This window comes from Ambystoma mexicanum, chromosome 1p, assembly GCF_040938575.1.
Source record: "Ambystoma mexicanum isolate Mex_15411 chromosome 1p, UKY_AmexF1_1, whole genome shotgun sequence".
Classification (NCBI taxonomy): domain Eukaryota; kingdom Metazoa; phylum Chordata; class Amphibia; order Caudata; family Ambystomatidae; genus Ambystoma; species Ambystoma mexicanum.
In genome coordinates this window covers 373,366,955-373,389,876 of record NC_090921.1, presented here as the reverse complement: position 1 = coordinate 373,389,876, position 22,922 = coordinate 373,366,955, and the positions used below count along the sequence as shown (strand labels likewise).

General features: G+C 51.0%; 1 protein-coding gene across 2 annotated transcripts in view; it reads right to left on the bottom strand.

Annotated features, from left to right (window-relative positions):
- SUGP1 (SURP and G-patch domain containing 1) overlaps positions 1-22,922 on the bottom strand; it is a 786,467-nt gene that overhangs the window by 635,466 nt on the left and 128,079 nt on the right. For both annotated transcript variants that reach the window (XM_069649115.1, XM_069649114.1), the window contains exon 3: positions 611-791. In XM_069649115.1, coding sequence (XP_069505216.1) covers positions 611-791 — 181 coding nt within the window. The remainder of the gene's footprint in view (positions 1-610; positions 792-22,922) is intronic.

Below are 22,922 nucleotides of genomic sequence, written 5' to 3'. Positions count from 1 at the left end.
ACAAAGGCCTTGCGCTCATCGGTCTGGGGGGGGGTAGGGTGGGAAAATCACTTGAATCAATCAAAACCAAGGTGGGACTAAAGCTTTTTGTGATATGATGGCGGCGGCCCTGTTATTGGCCCGCAAATGGAAGACGGACTAAGGGGGTGGTTGCTTCAGCTAAATACTCTGCAGCAATCTTGTAGACTACAGTTCTGTGTTCAGCCTCCAGCACCACTTACAAACACTTCACACACTGCCTTTCTTTCTTTGGGCAGTTTCCACACTCACTGGCACTACACTCCCCAACAATAAGCAGGAAAGCAGATGGCATACATTTAGTAAAGCCATCCCCCATTCTCTTACATGGCACATAACTCGCTAAAAAAGGTAGAAGCTGACCATTCCTTGCCACAAGTGCTGCCATCTGCCATGCCAACCAAACCTTCTTCCAAGCACCCTTTACTTTTTTCTCATGAATGGTTGAGGCCCTAGAGTGGTGTTCAAGCACCACCCATAACCAAAAGAACGCATGTTTCAACAATATAACTTTTAGGAACAAATGCAGAATGTTTACGTTGTTTGAAGCTTTATTTGGTAATGTATTCCTTAAGACAGAGGAAATACTTACGGTGCAGCTTTGGAGGGTCTATTCAGAAAGTGTTGGCTGGCCAAAGCCCGCTGTTTTGCCTGTTGCTGAAGTTTGTCCTCAATCTCCTTCCTCTTCTTAGCAATGAACTGCTCTTGTTGGCGAACTGTTTTATTAAAGGTCCCCTTTAATCTAGAGGGACGAGTAGTCTTTGCGGCTTTGTCTGCAAAAGCAAAGACAACAGACATTGCTTAACAAGGCCACAAAAGGCTAAATGTTAGGTTGCAAACATGTTACTCGCACACTGCAAACAATACAAAAAGGCACAACCAAACAGGTTACAGGAGTGCAATGGTTTCTGAGCAACATCTCACTGAACTACCCAACAGTCAATTTAATACAGCATTCTACTTCATGATACTATTGCCCCATGTATGGAACTCATGGTGGCAACAGTAAAGACAGACAAGTGATCACAGTTCAAGGGCGTTTATATGATTCACAAGAAAGAAAGAAGTTTTCACAAATTAGTCAGGATGTGGTAGTCAGGGGGCGCCCTTCCACATGTTTTGAGCACGGGACAAGGCAGGCCTCCTGAGCACAGCACACTCAAGCTTCCCCAGCACGAGAAGACAGTTCAACTTCAGGTATCAGGACCTTTGGTGGTTAAGTCTCTTGCTTCCGAGGACCCGATGTGGTCAAAATAACAAACAAAAGTTCCTTTTGTATGAACGTTGGGTGAGGACTTTTCACCCCGGGATCCCCCTCTTCCACACTTCAATCCACAAACAGTTCTTAGCGATATCAGGACCTTCGGAGATGGTCTCTCCTGCTTCCGAGGATCTGATCATCTCAAATAAACAAAAGGTTACTTTCGGATTGCACTTGGGGCAATTATACTTCACCCCTGGTTCCCACCACTCTTCTGGGCTTAAACCTCTCTCTCCCCTTTTGCTTTTTTGATTGATATTTTATTTCTATCACGCTTGTACACAAGCACAACAAGGCAAGGGAGGAGAACAGGGGAGAACAAAACAGCGATCTTACTAGGCCCAGTGACATTGAGAACGCGTAAGTGCACGGGAGAGGGGGGAGGGGTGGAAAGTGCGAAGCAGAGGAGAAATAGATAAATAACAATAAATAATAAAGCCAACAAACAGTGGTAATGCAGCCAGCAATTTGCAAGTGCTAGGTTTAAGGCAGCAGACAGGGTAGGTCCGCTAAGTGCAGGAAGAAAAAGGGGGCCTGTATGGGTACAGATACAGACCCCAGTGCAAGGGGTGGCCCGGAGGCAGTGCGGGAGGGTGACAGGATGAGCAGGTACCTGGGCCCAAAAGACAGAGGGTGGCCAGGTGAACGGTGCCAAGAGAGAACAGACCAGCAGGGGAGAGGGGGAGCGAAGGCAGAAGAAAAAAAGAGGCAAAGAGTGCTTTCACAGTTCTTTGGGCGATAGCTTTTCACCCTTGGATCCCTGTCTTCCAGGTTCAAATCTTAGCTTTCCTCTATTGGGTTCACTCCGGCTTTTCAGAACAATTTCACCCGGGAGTCTTAATGTCCTTTTGAACAGTTAATTGTGGACACCCCTATACCGGGTTCATTTTCGTCACCAAACTGTTCATCACCACTTTCCATTGGCATTCATCCGCCGGGTTCATTCTTGCCAACTTTAATAGATCACACAATTTCTCCTACTTTATGATGCAGGATTCACTTCCTTTAGCTTTACAATCATCTGCCGGTCAAAGACTTTCGACTGTACAGCGGATTTTGTCTGGACCTCTGTATGACTACTTGGACACCTTTCGCTCCCCATTCTTAACTCCTTCCGTTAACAGTAGTTTCAGCAATAAGATAATCTGAGTTTCCCGAGTGAGCACCCATGTGGTGCCGGACTCCTCTGAAGCTAGTTTTTCCCCCTCTTGTATTAACAGTTGCTTGTACTTTTCTTCAATTGCTACTTTGCGGTTTTCGTTCAACACAGTTCGGGCTCTTATCGGCTCGACCCTCGACTCACCAGCTGTGATGAACTGCTTGGCTTTTCTTGCATTTGGAGTCAAGGACGGTACCACAGTAGCAGGCATCTCTCTGTCCTGCTCAACAGCATAGGCATGCTCTGTGTACCGTGGACATCTGCTGCAAACACACGCTGGCTATTGTTTGCGGTCTTACAATTGATTTCCTGGAGGTTTCGCAGGTCTGGTTCGGAAAGGGCAAGGTCGCTTCCCTCCTGGTCGCCCCTGCGAGTCTCACCGCCTTTCTCCTCCCCTTAAATTGCCGTACATGGAAAGACGCCTCTTCATGCGCTCTGCCTTGCACGTCGTGTGCTCTGGTGCTCCACCTTTTATCCCTGTGGGGAAGGGAAAGGGTTGTCGGGTGTTTGGTTTCAGTCAATTTCCTGACCTTTGTGTTGGGACATCAGGTAAATGACCCTAGTGTTAATCTGTTGTCTTTCGTGGTGCAAGAAAGTGTGTGTGTTGGAAAAGGGGGGTGGGTTAGAGTGTCTGAACATCCTACATGGTAGGCTGGGCAAAAGGATTCATACGAAGGGGGATACCGCGTCTCACCAGACGGTGTTCCCGTTTCCATTCCCAGAGGACCCACCCCCAGCCAGGTGCTCCTCCCGCACTGGTACACCCCAGGAACTGCATTCAATAGCGATGGCCTTGACCTGGCCACCTGGATGACAGATCCTCAGAGACAAGTCAGGGAAATGGTGCCCTCATCTCCATTATAAAGTTTAATATTGATCGATATTCAATTCCATTGCTTTTTAAACGTTTGTTGATAAAGGTTCTGTAGAAGCTAGGAAAAGTACTTTACTTAACCATGAATCCCTTTGAAATCTCTTTCAAAGGCTTCGGGAACTATCTTCACAAGCACAGGAACATTTCCTAAGTGTAAAATTAAGGCAAACCTTTCAGGGGTGGAGATAGGGTGACAGGCAAATATTGCTACAACTTACCACCCGTATTCCGATTCAGTTTCAGACTTGGGGGGGTCGTCAGAGGGTCCTCGGAGGCAACTTTTCCCACCTTTGGTTCCAGTTGCTGGTGCCCAGGAGCTGCAGTTGCAAGAGTTCCCTTCATGGATCGAAGCTTGATGTTGCCTCTTCGATGAGCAATGCACGTAACCCCACTGCAGCACTTCTCAGGACACTTGACCAGACAGAGGAAAGCAGTTGACAGGGACGGCCACCATTCCATAGCGACACCAGGTTGTATGATTGTTGCGGTTGAACAAAGCCTCCTATCTCAGGACCAGTCTATGGGAGGGAGCTCGAATTTCTCATGCCACACAAGCTGAAGACCCCTGGAGTGCCCGGCTGAAACTCGGAATGACAGCGCTTCTGCCGTGGTAGCTCAATCTGGAGCTGGTCAGTCCACCGGGTCGTCCAGCGACACTTCCGAAGTCAACAACTTGCTTGGGTATCAGAATACGTTGGGACCATTTGTTCCTACCGGTCCACAAGTTTGAAGCACTGACAAAGGGTCTTACGAGACCAGTAGCCAGACAGGACTCCACTGGGAATTCAGCCAACTTTGGTTGCCAGGCCTATTCAAGGATCGTCCACGGGTCTTCCACGGTCTTCTAATATCTGACTCCTCTTCAGATCTACTCGAACGGCTGCAGGACACCTCATATGCCAAAGCCAGGTGAATGATCAGTCTCAGCCCTCCAATAGCCGGATCTGTCAACACAGGCACACCAGCCGTGGTCCAACAAAGGAACACTGGATTTCAAGCAAGCATGCACATTCTCAGGCGCCAGATTTGCATAGAAGCCAACTTGATCACTTTTAATACCTTCACCAAGCACCCAAGCCTTTGAATTGCAGTTTGAGGACTGATGCTCCTTTGGGCAAGCGGTATTAAAGACTTTCTGCTCAATAACCTTCCAGCTCCGCTTCTACTGGAGGATGTTTTAGAATCTCCCAAGGATATGGAGAAATAGGGACTGGGAGTAAAAGTATGAAAAGGTTTCTGATCGTAATGAGAACTGTACTTTTTCCATTGTTCTTGTTCCTTGATGGGCCATCTCACCTACCCGGCTAATAAGTCTCAAAACCCAACCTGTTAAAGGGACGACAGTTGGGTGGGACGTGCCTGGACTGCCTACTTTTGCTTGAAAGTCCTATCAAGCGCTGCTTTGTAACAGGCTCAGGCACTATCCTTGTTCTGTGGGATGTCCAAGAGTATGAAGGAAAGGGGACTATGGACTAAGTAGCATTGTCACTGTGATGAGTAACCATTGTGCTGCAGGACCAATGGACGTTTCGAACATTTCTAAATAACCGTCTAGTCCCTGTATTCCTCTGCTCTAAACTACAAACTTTTGTCTTTCTGACACCAGATTATGCTCTTCTATTGCGCCCAGATGCCTTTATAGATTAATTAATAGAAGAGCAGAAAAGTGCCCAACAAAATGTAAAACAATGAACTAGGATGCAACAGGTCCAAGTTTTAAGTTTTTTTTAGTTTTATCTGGCATAAATTGAGGTAGAATTAAAGTTGTGTTATTAGCAGATTGTAAGTGTTTATGGATGCTTGGGCAATGGGGCAGCGGGGGGTTGGAGGAGAGATCTTTGAGGAGTTCCGAATATGAAGATGCTGGTAGATTATGTGAAATAAAGCTTTAGGTTATTGTGGGAAAGGTATTAAAAAGAGATGGTCTGGCTTTTCTTACAAAGTGTTTTTGTATTGTTTTTATAAACATGAAAACTTTTGGAACTTGACCAATGCTATACAGGTAATCAATTGGTATTGGATAAAAACAGTTGAGAAAATTAGGTAATGGTGGCAGTCTCAAAATGTGCACTAGCCATGGACTAGTGATAATTAAATTTTGGAAAGTAAGGAACAGTGTACTGTGTATATGTGGAAAATTGTGGGTAAAGTGACTATTTGACTGCCCCACTAGTAGCTTCAACCTTGAAAGGTTTACTCGTAATGGTAGTATTCATTGAAATGTGGTGGAGTGAAATTGAAAGTTATGAGTGGGGAGGCGCTCTATGATTAAAGTTTGAAGTAGTTGCTGTTTTGGGGGTTTTATTGTTAGTTAGGAATATTGGATACTGAAGTATTGGATGTTTGGAATAGAGCTAGACTGTAATAAGTGGGGTATTTGTCTTACGGTGGGATCAATCGTTGTGATTTTTGTTCGGACTAGAGAACTATTTGTTTCTACAGGCTCTCTCTGCATGTTGACATACATCATAGTAGTTCTACATTATAATAGGTTGGTAGGGGAGTCAGACAATCAAACTGTGTGTCAAGCTGTGGTATACAGTGTTGGGGACAGTAGAACCGGTGCATGACACCAATATTCAAAGTGTTGAAGAGAAAACAGTCCTAGACCATTATCAACATATTGCGCACAGCCAAGCAAAGTATGTGGCCTGCCACAATTTGCGATAAAGCGATATAAAAATGAAGATATGGAATTTACAATTATCAGAATACAATGCATTGCAAGAAAAATGTTATGGACAGCAACAGAGTACATCCCAACTAAGAATCCTCAAATCTATCTGTGCAAAGAAGAGGAACGCTGGACTAGGGAAATGGAGGCAAATTATGTAGAAATGGCTATGATGGGGGTACCTCCATTTTTATTTAATCGCATTTGTGTAATGCCCAAACCTTGAGGTATCAAAGGGTTAGTACAGTGGTAGGAAACAGTGGATGACATTAAAGAACAGTACAGAAAATGTTGAACCAGCAAGTCCAAGTTTTTTGTAGGAACAATTTCTGATGTTGGGAGGTAGAGCGTTCCACAGAGTGGGTGCTCTAACACAGAAACTTTCGCCTCCTGCTCTAATGCTTTTGTATCACAGAGTGAACAGGGAAAGGCTGGCGAATGATTGTAGAGAACGCACATGTTTTTAGGCAATGCTGTTATTTGGGTAAACGGGGGCCTCTTTGTAGATAGAACGGTGTGCAATGGTCAAGTGCTTGAAATCTATATGGGCTTTAATAAGAAGCCAGTGGACCTCTCCCCTGGTTGTTGAGATGTGGTCTGAGCGACATAGGCTGCATGTAAGGCTTTATTTTGAGGCCCCCCCCCACCCTGAAGTAAGTCGACGATACGCAGACCTACGTTTGGCTAAGAGAACCCCTTGACGCAATGGACAGAGTGCTCGCTTGTGCCAGTAAAATATAAAACTGGATGCTGACCAATAAGCTTCAACTAAATCCAGCTGAAACAGAGATCATACTAATTGGAACAAAAACAAAAATTACAGAAATCTCACAGTTTACACCTTAACCTGCACTTTGAGGTTCCAGTATCTTTTGCTTCCAAGGTAAAGAATCCAGCACCTGCAGGTCGCTCAAAATGCAGCCGTCAGGAAGGTCTACTCCCGGCCAAGACGGTTATCCATCTCACAGTTCAGGAGAAAGCTCCACTGGCGACCGGTTCAGGAAAGAGTCCCGTTTAAGGTTCTCTGCCTGGTCTTTAAGAGCATCAGAGGAACTGCTCATATGACAATGCATTACTTACCGTAAAAGCATTTCTGATGGTTGTATCTGCTTAGATTCACATGCTGTGCATAGGTCCGACATCCAGTGGTCACTGCGGAGTATTGAGTTTTGTTTTTCGTAGTCGAAAAGGGGACGTCGACAAGGCGTCTGTAATACTGTCCCTATAGTGACGTGCGTTGTACCCACAATCCCTCACGCGTCGAGGTCTCTCTTTGTATTTTTTCTGCCCTGAGGGAGCCTTCTATACGTGAGCGAGTACAGAAAAGAGATGTAGAAAGATGTCTATGTTCCTTCCATCCGAGCGGGGAGGAAGGGTGGGCGCATGTGAATCTAAGCAGATACAACCATCAGAAGAACAAGTTACTTTCTTACCTGGTAACGTTCTTTCGATGGGATGGTCCGACGACGTATTCCATATCTATGACATGTAATCACCACAGCTGAGCTGCTTCGGAAACTTTTTTCGGCGTCTGCGTCCTGCGTCGATGACGTCGATGCGCCGTCGTCGAGGGCCTCCTCTGACGTCCGACGTCATCCGATGTGATAAGTAGGACACACGACTCCCGTAGCCTCAGTTGTAGTTTTTTCCCCCAGAACGTGTGACACTAGTCAACTGCCAGTCCGACACAAAGCCTTGCGGAACGTAAGCTGCAATCGCAAAAGAAATTCTGCAGCGGGGAAGGCAGGGCGGGAGCGATATGGAATACGTCGTCGGACCATCCCATCGAAAAAACGTTACCAGGTAAGAAAGTAACTTGTTCTTTGAGGGGATTGGGTCCTCCAACGTATTCCATATCTATGACAGACTCCCAAAGCAGTACCAGATCAAGGAGGAGGGAAAGAATTTAGAATCAAAATTTAGAATAGCCAATCAAATAGCAGAGCAAAGGACCGCCTTGCCAAAGGCCAGATCCTGTGCTCGGATGGAATCGAGGGAATAGTGACGTACAAATGAAGTACAAACGTACTGAAGCCCAGGTGGCTGCATCACAGATGTTGCGAATAGGAACACCCCTCTGCAGGGCAGTAGACCCAGCCATACCCCTGGTAGAATGGGCCCGCAAGCCAGCCGGTGGGTCCTTACCCGCCAAGCGGTAGCACTCCGAGATGGCCAAAATAATCCAGCGAGACAAAGTCTGTTTTGTCACAGCTTGCCCCAAACGCTTTCCAGCGTAACCAATAAAGAGTTGATCGTCCACTCTGACCCGGGACATGCGTGAAACATAAAAGCTTAAAGCTCTCCTAGGATAAAGCCTATGGAGCCTCTCCTCTTCCTTACCAGGATGCGGAGGAGGATAGAATGCCGGAAGAACAACCTTCTGGGCCAAATGAAATTCCGTCACTACCTTCGGAAGAAAAGAAGGACGAACTCTAAGGACAACCCTGTCCTTGTGAAATACAGTGAAGGGTGGCTTAACTGAAAGTGCCTGTAACTCACTCACTCTGCGAGTGGAAGTAACCGCAACCAAAAACAGTTTTCAGAGTTAACAGCCTCAAAGGGCAAGAATGTAAAGGCTCAAACGGAGCACCCATAAGAAACTTAAGAACAAGGTTTAAATCCCAACCGGGCACCAGGAAAGGTGACTGAGGGAACACATTAGTGAGCCCTTTCAGAAACTGTGAAATTAAAGGGATTTTAAAGTAAAAACACTCTTCAAACGAGCGCTTAAAGATGGACAGCGCCGCCAGGTAACCTTTAATGGTACCCACTTGCAAGCCCCTGTGGGCCAAAGAAAGTAAAAAGGACAGAACCATGGGGATGTCACATGCAAAAGGATCCACATTCTCAACTCTGCACCAGTCGCAGAATTTACACCAACGGCAACGGTACAGAGACTTTGTTGCTGGCCTTCGGGCCGAAAGCAATACCTCCACCACGTCTTCAGGGAGGTCCCAATCCCTATACCTCAACCTTTCAGAAGCCAAGTGTGAAGGTTGAGGGATCTGACCTCTGGATGGAGAACCTGACCCCCCTCCCGTGAGAGCAGATCGTCTCGGTAGGGAAGACGACGCGGAGGGCAGATGGACAAGTCGAGAAGGTCCGGGTACCACGTCCTCCGAGCCCACGCCGGATCAATGAGGATCATCCGGGAACCAAACTTCCGTAACCTCCGCAGCACTTGCGGGATGACGGGGACTGGAGGAAACGCGTACAGCAGCGGGAATGACCACTCCACCACAAACGCGTCTCCTAAGGCTTCTTTTGGAGGAAATTCCCGCAAGCAAAACCTTTCGCACTTCTGGTTGACACTGGAGGCGAAGATATCCACTTAAGGGGTCCCCCAAAGGGCGAAGATCTCCAGGAGAATCTCCTGAGCCAACTCCCACTCGTGAGAGATCGTGCTCTGCCTGCTCAGAGCGTCCGCCGTCACGTTTTCGTCTCCGGCCAGATGAACTGCCGAGATCGAAACTTCCTGCTGGATGGCCCAGAACTCGAGCTGCATCGCCTCCCTGCACAGAGGAAGTGACCCTGCCCCCCCTTTTTGTTGAGGTAGTGCATGGCCACTGTGTTGTCCGTCAGGATCAGGACACTCTTTCCTCGCACAGTCGGCAGAAAAGCCTTCAGGGCTAGCCTGACGGCCCTTAGCTCCAACAGATTGATATGGAGTCTGGACTCCGACGGAGACCCACGACCGCTGACTGTCAGCCCGTTGGCATGAGCCCCCCAACCCATGAGGGATGCATCCGTCACGATCGTCACCTCCGGCCAGGGAAGCCAAAACGGAGCCCCCTTCATCAAGTTGCCTTCGACGGCCCACCACAGAAGGTCCCGGGCGACCGAGGGCGGCACCTGAACCGGGTCCGAAATCCTGCCGGAGGACTGCGACCATTGCGTCTTGAGTGCCCACTGCAAAGATCTCATCCGCAGGCGAGCCACTGGCACCAGAAGAATGCAGGATGCCATGAGGCCGAGCAACCTCAAGAACTCGAACGCTGGGAGCGTCTGGGCATGCTGAAACTTGTGCACCATCTGCTGAATGTGAAGAGCCCTCACCTGGGGAGGAAAACACTGCCCCAGGGAAGTGTCGAGCACTGCTCCGATGTACTGGAGCCGCTGTGTTGGCGTCAAATGGGACTTCTTTAAATTGAGAGAGAAGCCCAGCCTATGAAGGGAGTGGCAGGTGACGGACAGATGATCCAGGACTTGCTCGGGAGAGCTCCCCCTGATCAACCAATCGTCCAGGTAGTGTCATGATCTCTGCTTCCAAAAGATCAGGACTTGCCCGACTCCCTTGGAAGCAGACCCATAACCCCGGTTCCGAGTGCCAGCCAGTCCTAATTGGGACCTTTTGGACCCTGTCCTGGCGCCAGTGGCACCAGGCTCATAAAGATGCCCAGTCCCAGCGCTGGAAGCGCCGGGCTCATAATGCTTGGGTGGACTTACCTGCAGCAGACCATGCTGCTTACTTACCTGCCAGTTGAACCCCTGATCCTCATCTGTTTGGGACTACTTTTCCTGTTGGGTGGGGCAGGAGCCACTCCCTAGGTTCAGAACACTGGAACTCTTCTGGAAAGCAAGAACTCTTTTCTTACCTAGGCATGGCTGTGGAAGCAGACACCTAAGCACTACAGGAGGCTATTTAAACCACACCCGATGGATGAATCTTGCTTTGCGTTATTCTGCATCCTCTGCAGCAGAACGCTCATCGTGTCTTCTGCTTCTGATCCTGGGCCTAAGGGAACAAAGGCTTACCATCCTGGAATCCAGTCTTCAGCAGCACCTGTAAAGACAAAGAAAGAACAGGTTAGCAATACGGTCTTCAGTGGCAGCGCATCTCTTACCTGGTCCATCGGCTGTCACCAACGCCTCGCGCTGCATTCCGGCATCTGGAAGACAAAAGCTTACCAGCTCTTCGCACGCTCCGGAGGCCTTCGGCGCTGCATCCCGCATCTGAAAGACAAAAGAAGGTGCGTTTAAAGACATTGGGCAACTTTATTTCTCACGTGCCATTACTCCTTCCCACGCCGAATCCAGTGGGTATTCCAGCACCCTTCAGCTTCTCTAAAGCTCCGAACTTGTACCTGCAAGATAAAAGGGACATTTAGTGCGCATCGTGAAGCAGGCTACAAGCGCTTACTTACGTGCTTCCAGGCGCTTCTATTCCTCACGCGGGTTCGATCCTCAACTCTCATCAGCCCGCCATCTGCCATCGCCGGAACCCTGCAAAACAAGAGATATCATTACAAAAGACTTAAGACATTAGAAGTGCCCAGAACTTACCGTTCGTGCAGTTAACGACGGACAGCAGTCCTCTGAGGTCAAGAGGCCTGCACCCTTATCCAGTGAAGAAACTGGTTACGGCACCCTGCCCCGAGGCAGATGGAGAGCTCGGCGTTCACTTACCTAAGGTGAGAGCGTTAACCTTTGGGGTTCTACAGGAGAAGAGAAAGGGAAGAGGAGAGAGGCACCCAATAACCCCAGTTCATTAATCCCATATTTTCTATCTGCAGACATCTTACTCTTCGAGTCAGACATACAGTGCACAGAGGTCCAGCCCAAAGAGCCAACCGTGTGTTACACATCACCTTTGAAGATACGGCATTCACCCAGTCAAGACCGGCACCTCTGCGGAAATCAGGTGAGCGTTACAGGTAGGGGTAGACGTGAATCCCCCCCTTGCCTGAGATGCGCTGCCACCACCACCCTGAGCTTGGTGAAAACCCTCGGGAGGAGGTCAATCCGAACGGCAGGACCCGAAACTGAAAGTGCGAGTCGCCAACCGCGAACCTCAGGTACTTCTTGTGCTTGGGATGGATCGGCACATGGAAGTAAGCATCCTTGAGGTCCAGTGACACCAACAAGTCCTGAAGCTGAAGGGCCTGGAGGACTTGAGAGTAACCATCTTGAACTTGTCCTTCCTGAGGAGTTTGTTCAAACCGCGCAAGTCCATGATGGGTCTCAATCCCCAGTCTTTCTTTGAAATAAAAAAATAAGGAGAATACCATCCCTTGTTCCTCTCCGCTAGAGGCACCAGTTCTATGGCGCCTTTCTCCAGCAGGGCTTGAATTTCCTGCGCAAGGAGCGGATCCGGACTCTGCAAAGAGAGGTTCCCCGGTGGATTGTCGCAAGGCCTGTGCCGAGAGGGAAGACAGAAGCCGTGGGTTATGATCTCCAGAACCCACACATCTGAAGTAATGGCTTGCCACTCTACAAGATGCTGCGCCAGCCTTCCCCCCCAACCGGCGAACCATGGCCTCATGACTGAATGGGAGCGGCTGCGGCGTTACCTGAGGGCAAAGAGGCAACTGCCCGAGCGGCCTTGGCACCACAGGTACCCTGTCGTCCACCTCTTGTACCCCTGCGTTGGCCTCTTTGACTGCCAGCACCTCTCGCTTTACCGAAGGACGAGTAATAGCGAAAGGAACCACCCCTCCACTGCTGTCCCCTAGGACGAAAAGGCGGAGGTTGGCGAACTGCAGTGCCCAACGACTTCGCTGCAGCTTTTGATGTCTGCAACCTCTCAAGGCTCTCGTCAGCCTTGCTGCCAAAAAGGTGTTCACCATCAAAGGGCATGTTGAGGAGCCGGGACTGCACATCAGGAGCAAAACCAGACTTCCGCAACCACGCAAACCTGCGTATCACGGTGCTCGCCGCCATGGACCTACTGACGCATTCAGCTAAGTCCAAACCCGACTGAACGGACTCACACATGGCATCCTTACCATCCTGGACTATAGCAAGCAAACCATCCCGTTCGTCCCCTTCGGGAATATGTTCAGCCGCTAACGCAACACAGTTCCACAGAGTGTGTGTGAAACGAGACAAGGCACAAATTGAGTTGGCCGGCTGAAGCGCCATACCACCAGAAGAAAACACTTTCTTCGCCCAGCCATCAAAACGTTTGTCGTCCCTATCAGGAGGGATGGTAGGGTACGACGCCTGCTTCGCCGGGGCCGTGGCCGGCTGCACCAGCAAACTCTCCGGAGTGGGGTGCCTGGTCAAGTAGCAGGGGTCGCTACTGGCTGGACGGTATTTTCGCGACAAGGATCTGCCCACTGCCGGGAGACTCTCCGGAGCAGTCCAAGCCGCCGCCACCCTTCTCTGTAAAGCCATATGGAACGGCAGTACCGGGTCAGTTGGGGGACCAACATCAAGGATGTCCGTTAGATCATCCTGCACAAACTCCCCTGGGGGAGCAGACCATCCCAAGTACTCAGAAACCCTAGCCATAAGGCGCCGGTACGAGGAATCGGCATGAGAGCCAGGCTCAGGCCTACAAAACTCCACCTCCGGAGAGGCGTCCAGTCCACTGGCATCATGCAGTGACTGCCTCAAATCGTCAAACTGACTAAGGCCCGAGACAATTTCATCTGGAACCTGACTAGGAACCAGGCCATCAGAATCCTCATCTGCCTCTGCAATATATTCCAGGTGGCGAAAAGAAGGCACCCGAGAGTGCTTGCTCTTAAACAGAGCCTTCCTAGGGGGTTCTCCCGTGCCACGGGGTACCTCCGACACGAAAGGCGTCGAGCGAATCGGCGTCGAGAGAACAGGCATCGGCGCCGAGAGAACAGGCATCGGCGTCGAGGAAATCAGCGTCGACGTCAGATGCAGCGCCGCCAGCATCGGCGGCGTCGACACAGCCCTCGAAGCCGGAACCCCGAGCGTGTCCTTCGACGACCTGAGCGTCGACGGCTTCGATGACTTCCTCGGAGCCAGAGCCTCGAGAAAGCCGGTCGACGACCTCGACGCCTCAGACGTCGATGTCTTCCTCGAAGACCTCACCGGTGCACACGGTCTTGAACGCGTCGAGGACTGGGACCTGGAACGTGTACGTCGAGAACGAGTCTCCTTGTCCCGAGGCTCGTGCCGACCACTCTTGCGAGCAGTGTCTCTCGACGGACCCCACTCGGGGGCGCGGACGGCTTAGTAGCCTGCGACTCAAGAATCGCCAGCATTTTCTTCCCGAAGGAAGCCCATTCCTCCGGCGTCGCACGGCTGGTGGGGTAAGCGACGTGCCGGGCAGAGTCCTCCGAAGAGGACCGGTGTCAGCGCTTCCGCGAATGCCTCGAAGAGGCTGAGGAGTGGCGAGACCGACTCCTAGAAGGAGACCCACGAGACTTCCGACGATGACGCGGAGAGTCACCCCTCGAATCATCCGTCGAAAGCCCTGCAGACTTCGACTTCCGGGGCTTGGACACCCGACCTACCGACAACCTTCTTACGTTCGCGTAAGGCTTTGGACGTGAGTGACTGGCAGTCGATACAGTCATCCGTGTCGTGGGCCTCCCCGAGGCAGGCGTCGTGCGAGTCCGTCACCGACATCTTGGACCCACATTCCCCGTACTTCTTGAAGCCCGGACACGGGGTCGAAGACGAAGTAGAAGACATCTTCACACGAAGGATTTTCACAAAAACGAACGGGTTCGAAGAACCGAGAAGAACAGAACTCCAAAGAGTCAAGGCGTTAACCGAGATTCACGAAGCAACACGTTCGCGGAAAAAACGGAACTGAGGCTAAGGGCGTCGTGCGTCCTACTTATCACATCGGATGACGTCGGACGAGGTCCTCGACGACGGCGCATCGACGTAATCGACGCAGGAAAGAGTTTCCGAAGCAGCACAGCTGTGGTGATTACATGTCATAGATATGGAATACGTCGGAGGACCCAATCCCCTCGAATTAATTTGCTATTTATTTGTAGAAACTTTAAATTTGAGACGCCTATGGCTGAGGAGACATTATCATATCAATAATATTAGACAGGTCACGGATGCTATGAATTTTTTTTTGTCCTGTGTCAATGCCCGTTTTATCAGAGTATACTGCTTAAGTCTTGAAACGTATAAAAGCTTACATTTTCTAATAAAAACCATTGCACATTTTAACACCCTTTTTTTATATGAATTCTACTGTATTTTACTTTGAACTAATGGCGACATCTTCGCATTTTACACTGCATAGCATTTTACTTTATTAGATGTAAATGGTGAAAACCGAATTAAAGTGTTTATCTTCACGAAGTCAGATCAGGCTCAAAAATTGATCCAAAAAAAAAAAAGAGTGGTCCATAGAAAGGGAAAGTTGCAAAAAGAAATCTTTCCTAACACAGTGGTCCCCCCAATGAGAACTTAAGTCATCCAAGACTACATTCAGCAACTTACTTATAGAATCAAAAACGTATTCCCTAAACCACATCAACTCACAAGAAGTAGAGGCGTGCTGGTGTCCAGATGCAGGTGCACCGCCCAAAACGTAAACACAAGTATCGTCTGAGAAAGGTTGTCAAGCAGGGCAGAAGAACCCTGGCAGGGTCAAAATGGTCACGTGCCACAAGGACATTAGCAGTGCTGATCACTTTAGGTTAGTAGCTGAGAAGTCACACAAAATAGTATTAGCACACAGTACTATATTTGGCAATTAATAAAGGCAATTGTAGCTTTACTTTTTGCCAGCACTGCAGCACATAACATTGCATTTACTTGCATGCACTGAACCTCACAGAGAGGACGCAAAATATTTTTTCATTTGGCACATTGCCCCATGTCAGCGATCACCACGCAGCACACTGGATGGCCCCATATCTACTACACTTCGTCTACACGATTGTGGAAAAATACATGGTGCATGGCACCGCATTCCTGCATGCACACACTTCAGAGACAATACACAGCACATTGTGTAGCACACCTGCCCACAATCAAGATCATGGCATTACCTTTTCGGGTTACACGACAGCTGGGTAGAAGGTGTTAAGCACGTACAGTCATACCTTCCCCATCTGGCACGCACACACACACACACATCCCCTCCATTGCATTACAATTTCTTTCAAACGTGTACCTTTTGTTTTGGGTATTTTTTTAGAATACCTAGTGTGGAACACATCACTGCATTATTGTGTCTGGCAACTGTAGAGATGCTAGGTGCTATGAACAAGAGCTTTATCATTGTTGAGGAGGTCTCGGAGGTATTGAGCTGTTATTATATAGTGCATTAGGCCATAGTGGTTAGTTGGGAGCAACTGATTCAATCTCGTCCTGTCCTGCAAGCAGACTGAGCGTGCAAGAGCAGGTGTGGAGGGGTACAAGATAGTTGCCAGCTTATTGCATGAGAAGCGTTTCAAGGGACAAAGACTCAGTCCCCGACAAGGAACAAGTTACTTACCTGTAACTATTCTCCAGCATGGGTCTGGCATGTATTCACATGCTCACGATTACATGAATGCATAGCAGTACACACATGCACAACCACGGGAGGTGGCAAGGCTCAACATTAAGCATTTCAACAACTCAACAGAAGCAATATCTTACCTCCTCACCAGGCTCACCTTCAAGCGAACAGGTTGTGCAGCACTGCTTGGCTAACTCTGGACTCCTCCCTAGAATCCCGGTCGATACAGTAGAATTTCGTGAAGGTGTGCGTCGACCTCCACGTAGCTGCCCTGCAGATGTCCAGCAGGGGCACACCAGACAAGAACGCCGTAGTAGCAGCGGTCGCTGTGGTCGAATGGGTTCTCGGACGGCCGGGCAACGGTCGGTTTGCCAACCGGTGACAGTGCATGATGCAGCCGGAGAGCCATCTGGAAATTGAAGCCTTGGAGAGGGCCTCCCCTTGGTTCACAGGGCCAAAGTTCACAAACAGCTGTGATGTCTTCCGAAAACTTTGTGCGGTCCACGTAGAACTTAAGCGCTCTAGCCACATCCAGCGAATGCAAAGCTCTCTCAGCTGATGACGAAGGTGACGGGAAGAAAACGGGCAATACCAAGGGCTCGTTGAGGTGGAAGTCCGACGCCACCTTGGGCATGAAGGAGGGGTGCATCCTCAGCACTACCCTTGTCTGGTGGAATGTCAGGTATAGCGGTTTACAGGAGAGTGTCTGGATCTCTCCCACTCGTCGTGCAGAAGTGATGCCCACAAGAAACGCTGTCTTCCACGACAGGAATTTCAGAGGTGCCGAATGCAAAGGCTTGAATGGCGCACCCATGAGCCTGGTCAGCACCACGTTGAGCTCCCACGCCGGGGCCGGAGACTTCATTGGCAGGAACGAGCGGAACAGTGCTTTCATGAACTCCTTCACCAGGCGGTGGGACCACAGCGATGACCGGCCCATAGTTCTGGTGTAGCGGGAGATAGCCGCCAGATGAATTTTGATGGAGGCATGGCCCAGACCCACCTTGGCCAACAATATCAAGTACGGCAGCACTTGATGAGCCGTAATCCATAGAGGGTTGATCTTATGTGCACGGCACCAGACAGAGAACCTCTTCCACTTCTGTCCATAGCACTTAGGAGTCGATGACGCCCTGGCCTTGGCAAGTACCTCCTTGCAGTCCGCCGGGATATCGTAGCCTCCAAACTCTAGTGCTGCAGGAGCCAGGTCTGCTGGTTCAGCAATCCTGGGTCGTGATGCAGGATCGCGCTACCTTCTCCCTGGCGAGAAGATCCGCGTCCGCCAGAAGCTTGACTGGAGAGGACGCCGACATGTCCAGGAACGAAATCTGCCTCGGTCACACTGGTGCGACGAGGATCATCCTGCACCGGGACCGTCTGAGTTGACTGATGAGTCGCAGGAGCAACGGTGGGAACGCATAAAGGAACAGGCCGTCCCAGGGGAAGGAGAATGCATCGCCCATGCTCTCCGGCTGGGGAAACCTGCTGGTGAACCTCAGGCACTTGGTGTTCATCGCTGTCGTGAACAGATCGATCTAGGGATTGCCCCATCGTCGGAATAGGAGATCTAATTGATCTTGCCGAAGCTCCCACTTGGGGCAAGAGCGCAGCTCCCTGCTGAGCGAGTCGGCGACAGTGTCCTTTACTCCTGCAAGATGAAAGGGTACCAGGAACATCCCTGGGCGACGGCCCAGTGCCACAGATCCTGCACTTCCTTGGATAGGGCTGGGGACCTGGTGCCCCCCTGCTTCTGGATGTAGAACATCGTGGTGGTGTGGTCGGTGAAGACACGTACCACTTTGCCTTTGAGGGACGGAAGGAAAGACTTTAGGGCCCAGAAAACGGCCCATAGCTCCAAGACGTTGATGTGCAGAGACCTCTCCTCCGGGAGCCAAAGGCCTCTTGCGTGGAGATCTCCGGTGTGCGCTCCCCATCCCTCCAGGGAGGCGTCCGTCATTACTTTCCTTATGTGCTGGGTTCTGGAAGACCATGCCCGCCGCGAGATGCGAGCGGGTGCCCCACCACCAGATCGCTCGACGGAAAGTCTCGTTTAGGGAGATCTCGTCTTTGAACCTTCCCGCCACTTGCACCCAACGGGCGTCGAGGAACTCCTGCAGCAGCCACATCCTCAACAGCACGAGGTAGCTGTATGATGACATTATGCCGAGCAGGGACTTGATAGACTTCACCCTGGCAACTTCCACGGTCAACAGCCATTGTACCTTGCCCAGGATGGCCTTCATCCTCTCCTCAGACGATGAGACCAACCACGCCACCATGTGGAGTCTGGATCCCAGGAACAGGGCGTCCTGTGACGGCACCAAGGAGGACTTCGCAAAGTTGATCGATAACACCAGTTCCGTGAGCAGGTGGATGGTCCTTGCTGTGTGGTCGACGGAGAGTTCTTTTGACTTTGCTCGGATGAGCCAATCGTCCAGATAGGGGTAGATGTGGATCCTCTGCAGGTGCAGCCGCGCCGCCAGGCAATTGGTGAAGACCCTTGGCGCTGACTTCAAACCGAAGAGCAGTGCCGTGAACTTGTAGTGCCGCCCTTGGACCATGAAGCGCAGGAACTTTCGATGTCCTTTGTGTATGGGGATGTGGAAGTAGGCATCCTCCAAGTCCAGCGACGACAGGAAGTCGCCTTACTCCAGTTGTCCCAGCACGTGCTGAAGGGTGACCATCCAGAACTTCTGGGATTTTATGCATTTGTTGAGGCGGCGGAGGTCTAGGATGGGCTGCCAGTCGCCGGTCTTCTTTCATCCAAGGACTGCGAGTATACTCAGAGCCCTGCAGCCTCTTTGGGACGAGTTCTATCGCACCCTTTTTCAGCATTGCTCGTACCTCCAGAAGCAGCTGTGGAACGTGCTTTTCTTTCCTGGCCACCAGTGGAAAGTGGGCACACTTCCTTTGGAACTCCAGAGTGGGCCCATGGGCCAGGGCATCCAGCACCAAACGGTCGGTGGAGATGGATTCCCACACGCCGAATTCGCCAGCCGGCTGCCCACCGGGGTGCTCGGGTGGGGGCCCGACATCAAGGCCGGTTCAGTCCTGTCGCCGAGGCCTTGCCACCTTGGCGATGAGGATGATGTCCACCGGCCTTGCTGCGGCCTCTGTAGGCTTCCTGCGACGAAGAGCGGGACGCCTGACGTATGACGAAGAGGAGCCGCCAAATCCTTTGGAGGCACCTTGAGATTTGCCTGCGGAGGTCCGAAAGGACGGCCATCGCTGATGGAGTGCCCAAGGCACGGGCTGTCTCGGTGTCTGCTCTGATGGCCTGCAGTGACTCGTCCACTGCTTTGCCAAACAGATGGTTTTCTTTCGAAGGGCATGTCCAGTACCCTGGTTTGTAAGTCCTGACGGAAGTCAGTGGCCCTCAGCCAACGACAACAGCGAAGACAAACGCTGTTTCCCATCTGGCCGGTGTCAGTGATGTCCGTGGCTAGCGTGATGGCGTGGTCCAAAGCCACCTCACCCTCTTGCAGGATTTAAAGGGCTTGCACCCTCTTGTCATCTGGGGGGGGGGGGGTGGTAGTCTAGGAGAGGAGCAATTTTGAACCACAGCTCCCCATCATAGTGGGCCACGATAGCGAGGGCGTTGGCCCCCTTGATGGTCGTCGCTGCCGAGGAGATGACCAACGTCCCATGCAGGCTAGCTTCTGCCCCTCACATTCTGGCGGGGAAGTGGAAGATTATGCCGTCGCCCCTGCGGCTTTCTTCTTGGCCTCCGCAGAGACCACTGAGTCCGGGGACGGCTGCGCCCTGAGGCACATAGTAGCGGAGTCTGGGACCCGGTACTTCTTTCTTCTCGTACCGGCCTCTCTTCGCAGGGGCCGTGGACGGATTCTTCAGCAGGGACAGCCCTTCATCCCAGATATCGCCTAACAGCGGGACTGAGAGTACAGTCTTCCGCTTGATCTCCCGTCGTTGGTAAAGAAATCCCTTTCTCTTTCCAGCTGTGCTCTGGGCACAGCTGGAAAAGCTCTGGGGCCCTGGCGATAATGGCGTGAAAGGAGCCAATTTAGTCGGGAGGGGACGCCCGGGGAGGAGGCGACGGGAGATCAGTTCCGTCTCTTCCCTCGGCAGAGGGGCTGGAGGTGAAGGATGGAAGGGTGGGGTAGGATGGACTCGTCTCCGTTTGGCTGGAGGACTCCGACGGTCCAGGCGCCGCGGGATCGTCCGCCCGAGGTAAAGGCAACCTTGTCCATCTCTGTGCACAGTGACTGCAACGCCAGCAAGATATCCTCCCACCCGTCTGGCAGCGGTGGCATCGATTCCAACGGGAGCATCGGCAGAGGCCCCTCCGGTTCCTAGTCGGCCTGCCGTTCTTCGTCGGCTCCACCGTCGCTCTCCACGTCAGCCTCGTCGGAATCCTTCCTGTAGGTCACAACCTCATCAAACCTCTTGTCCAGGACCGACTTGATGACAGACAGCTCATCCTCAGGGGAGGTTAACAGTCCGTTAGGACTACTGCGACCGCCCCCCTACTTCTCAGCCCGGTGTATCACGGGGGTCTTTTCGATCGGTTAGAAAGACGATTCCCACCTGGATGGCAGGGAAACTCTCTGCCTGGGAGCCACCTCCACTGGGGTCGCCTCTGCGGGCTTTGCCAGGGACGCCACGACTCCCGCAATCGAGGCCTTAGCCGGGTGAATCTGGGCCTTCAGGACCTTAGGCGCGTCTGAGGCCTTCACCGCGGGGGGAGGGTCACAGCCTCGCTCCCCCTTGGCTTTCTCCGTCAGGATCAACCGGGGCTTCTCCCAAAGCTTACTTTGACTGCCTTTTCATCGAGCCGGAGCGTTGGCTCATGGTCGACAGCGTCAGCGACGTTGCGCCTGGCATGGCAGCCGAGGAACCCGAACCAACAGCGCCACCGGTGCCCGCGGTGCTTTGTCTTCTGCTGGGCCCCCGTCGCGGGAGCCCCCTCAAAGGTCTTAGACTGCTTGAACTTCTCCTCACCTGCTGCTGGGCTCTTCGCCTCCAGCCAGTTAGCGAGTCTGGTACAACGGTCCTTCATGGTCCGGGCAGACTTTTTTTGCAGAACGCAGGGTCCTCTTCTTGAAGACGTTCTGCAGTCCACATCCTGGGCAGTTCACAGCTTGGATCCAACGGGCAATACGCAATAAACAATACGCAATAAAAGCTCAAGAGACAATCGCGAGGACTCCCAACACTTGAATGTGTGGTAAAAATCTGCCAGAAGAGGGGCTTAGGTAGAGGGCAGTCATTGGCTGGGGGCATTATGACCCAGAGATCAGCGATTGGTTATTAGGAGAAAGACAGTTCAGAAACGAAACTGATTTTTTCTTTTACCGAGGATTCCAAGCTGGACAGGGAATATTCATGAGCATGTGAATCCATGCCAGACTCCATGCTAGAGAACGAATGCTACCTCATCAGATAGGGAAAGACTACATAATGTTTGTGGAGGCTACAGTGATAGGTGGGATTAGTTCTCAGGGAGCCACAATGTGAAATTGGCTGAATAATATGGAGACATTTGCAGAAATCCAGGAGCAGTGCAGTTTTTTCTAGAAAGCCATTAATTGCAGGGAGATTATGTGAAGATGGTGTACCATGATTGGCAACATGTATTGGGATAGGGAGCCACGTAGTGAGCATGTGCACACAGTGGGAATGGGGAAAGATTGGAGGTGTGTGCCATGATGGTTTGCTGATAATTATTCCATCTCGGTGGGACGTGGTTGCCCCAGTTGTCTGAAGGAGCACTGTCCGTTAGGGAGAATTCTCAAAAATGTGCCAATTCCTCCCACATTAGAGCCCTCGAGCTCTTTTGCCAAACTTTGGGACTTTGAACTTTTCAATTCAATTTGTTTTCTGTGTTTGTTTCTTTTGGTTATGAAGTCTAAAACTCCACAGGCATCATCTTTTGCAATTGTGTCACATAGCACCTTCAGTGCAGTGACACAGGGAAGTCTTTTCAGGCTTTCCCAGTGTTTAACTACCTTATTTGGGATAAACTACCCTTTCCCACAACAGTGGAGTGAAATTGACTTTACTAGTCTTAAATTCCCAGACCCAGCACACACGATCTTACAATAGAGGGCTGGATGGGTTACTTTGTATCCCCTGTGTCTAGATACTCATGTAGCAGTCAAATGCTACCCTTTCCTCCCAGAATGGCTGGTGGCAGTGGTTTTACAATGAACTACCACGATTTTTCCGACCGCGAACTGTCCGCAACTCCGGTAATGTTAAATCGCGGGAGCCATGTTTTTGAAGATGGCGCCTGAGCCCCCTTTGTTAAAAACGGTCCCGGTCTTCTTTTTTCGCCATTTCTTTGTGGAACGGTCCTTCTAGAGTTTCTCTGCGTGCCAAACCAGGTTTGGTCTCTTTGTTCATGCACCTTTGGCGGGCTTCAGGAGTGTAGACCGCCTCTGGCACCAGAATGTCCGGGGTGTCCAGGAAGTGAGGGAGGTGCCAGAAACTCCCTGTGCTTAGTCTTCTAGAATGCACTCTGTACTGATTGGCTGGCTGATTGTCCGGCAAGGACAGCCACCCTGCTGGGTGAGGGGCAGCTTGGCTGGAATTAATGGGAGAGAACTGAATAAAAGGTGAGTTTCTTGGCTTGGAAGGCAGAGTCGACCACTGGACGAATGAACCGAAGACTACCTTGAAGAGGACGACTGCTGCAACTCCTGGACCATTGGTTTGCCCGGTGAAGCCCTACTGCAGGCCCGAATCGCCAAGTTTGCATCGACAAAGAAGCCCTGCAAAGGACAACTTCTCCCTGTGAGT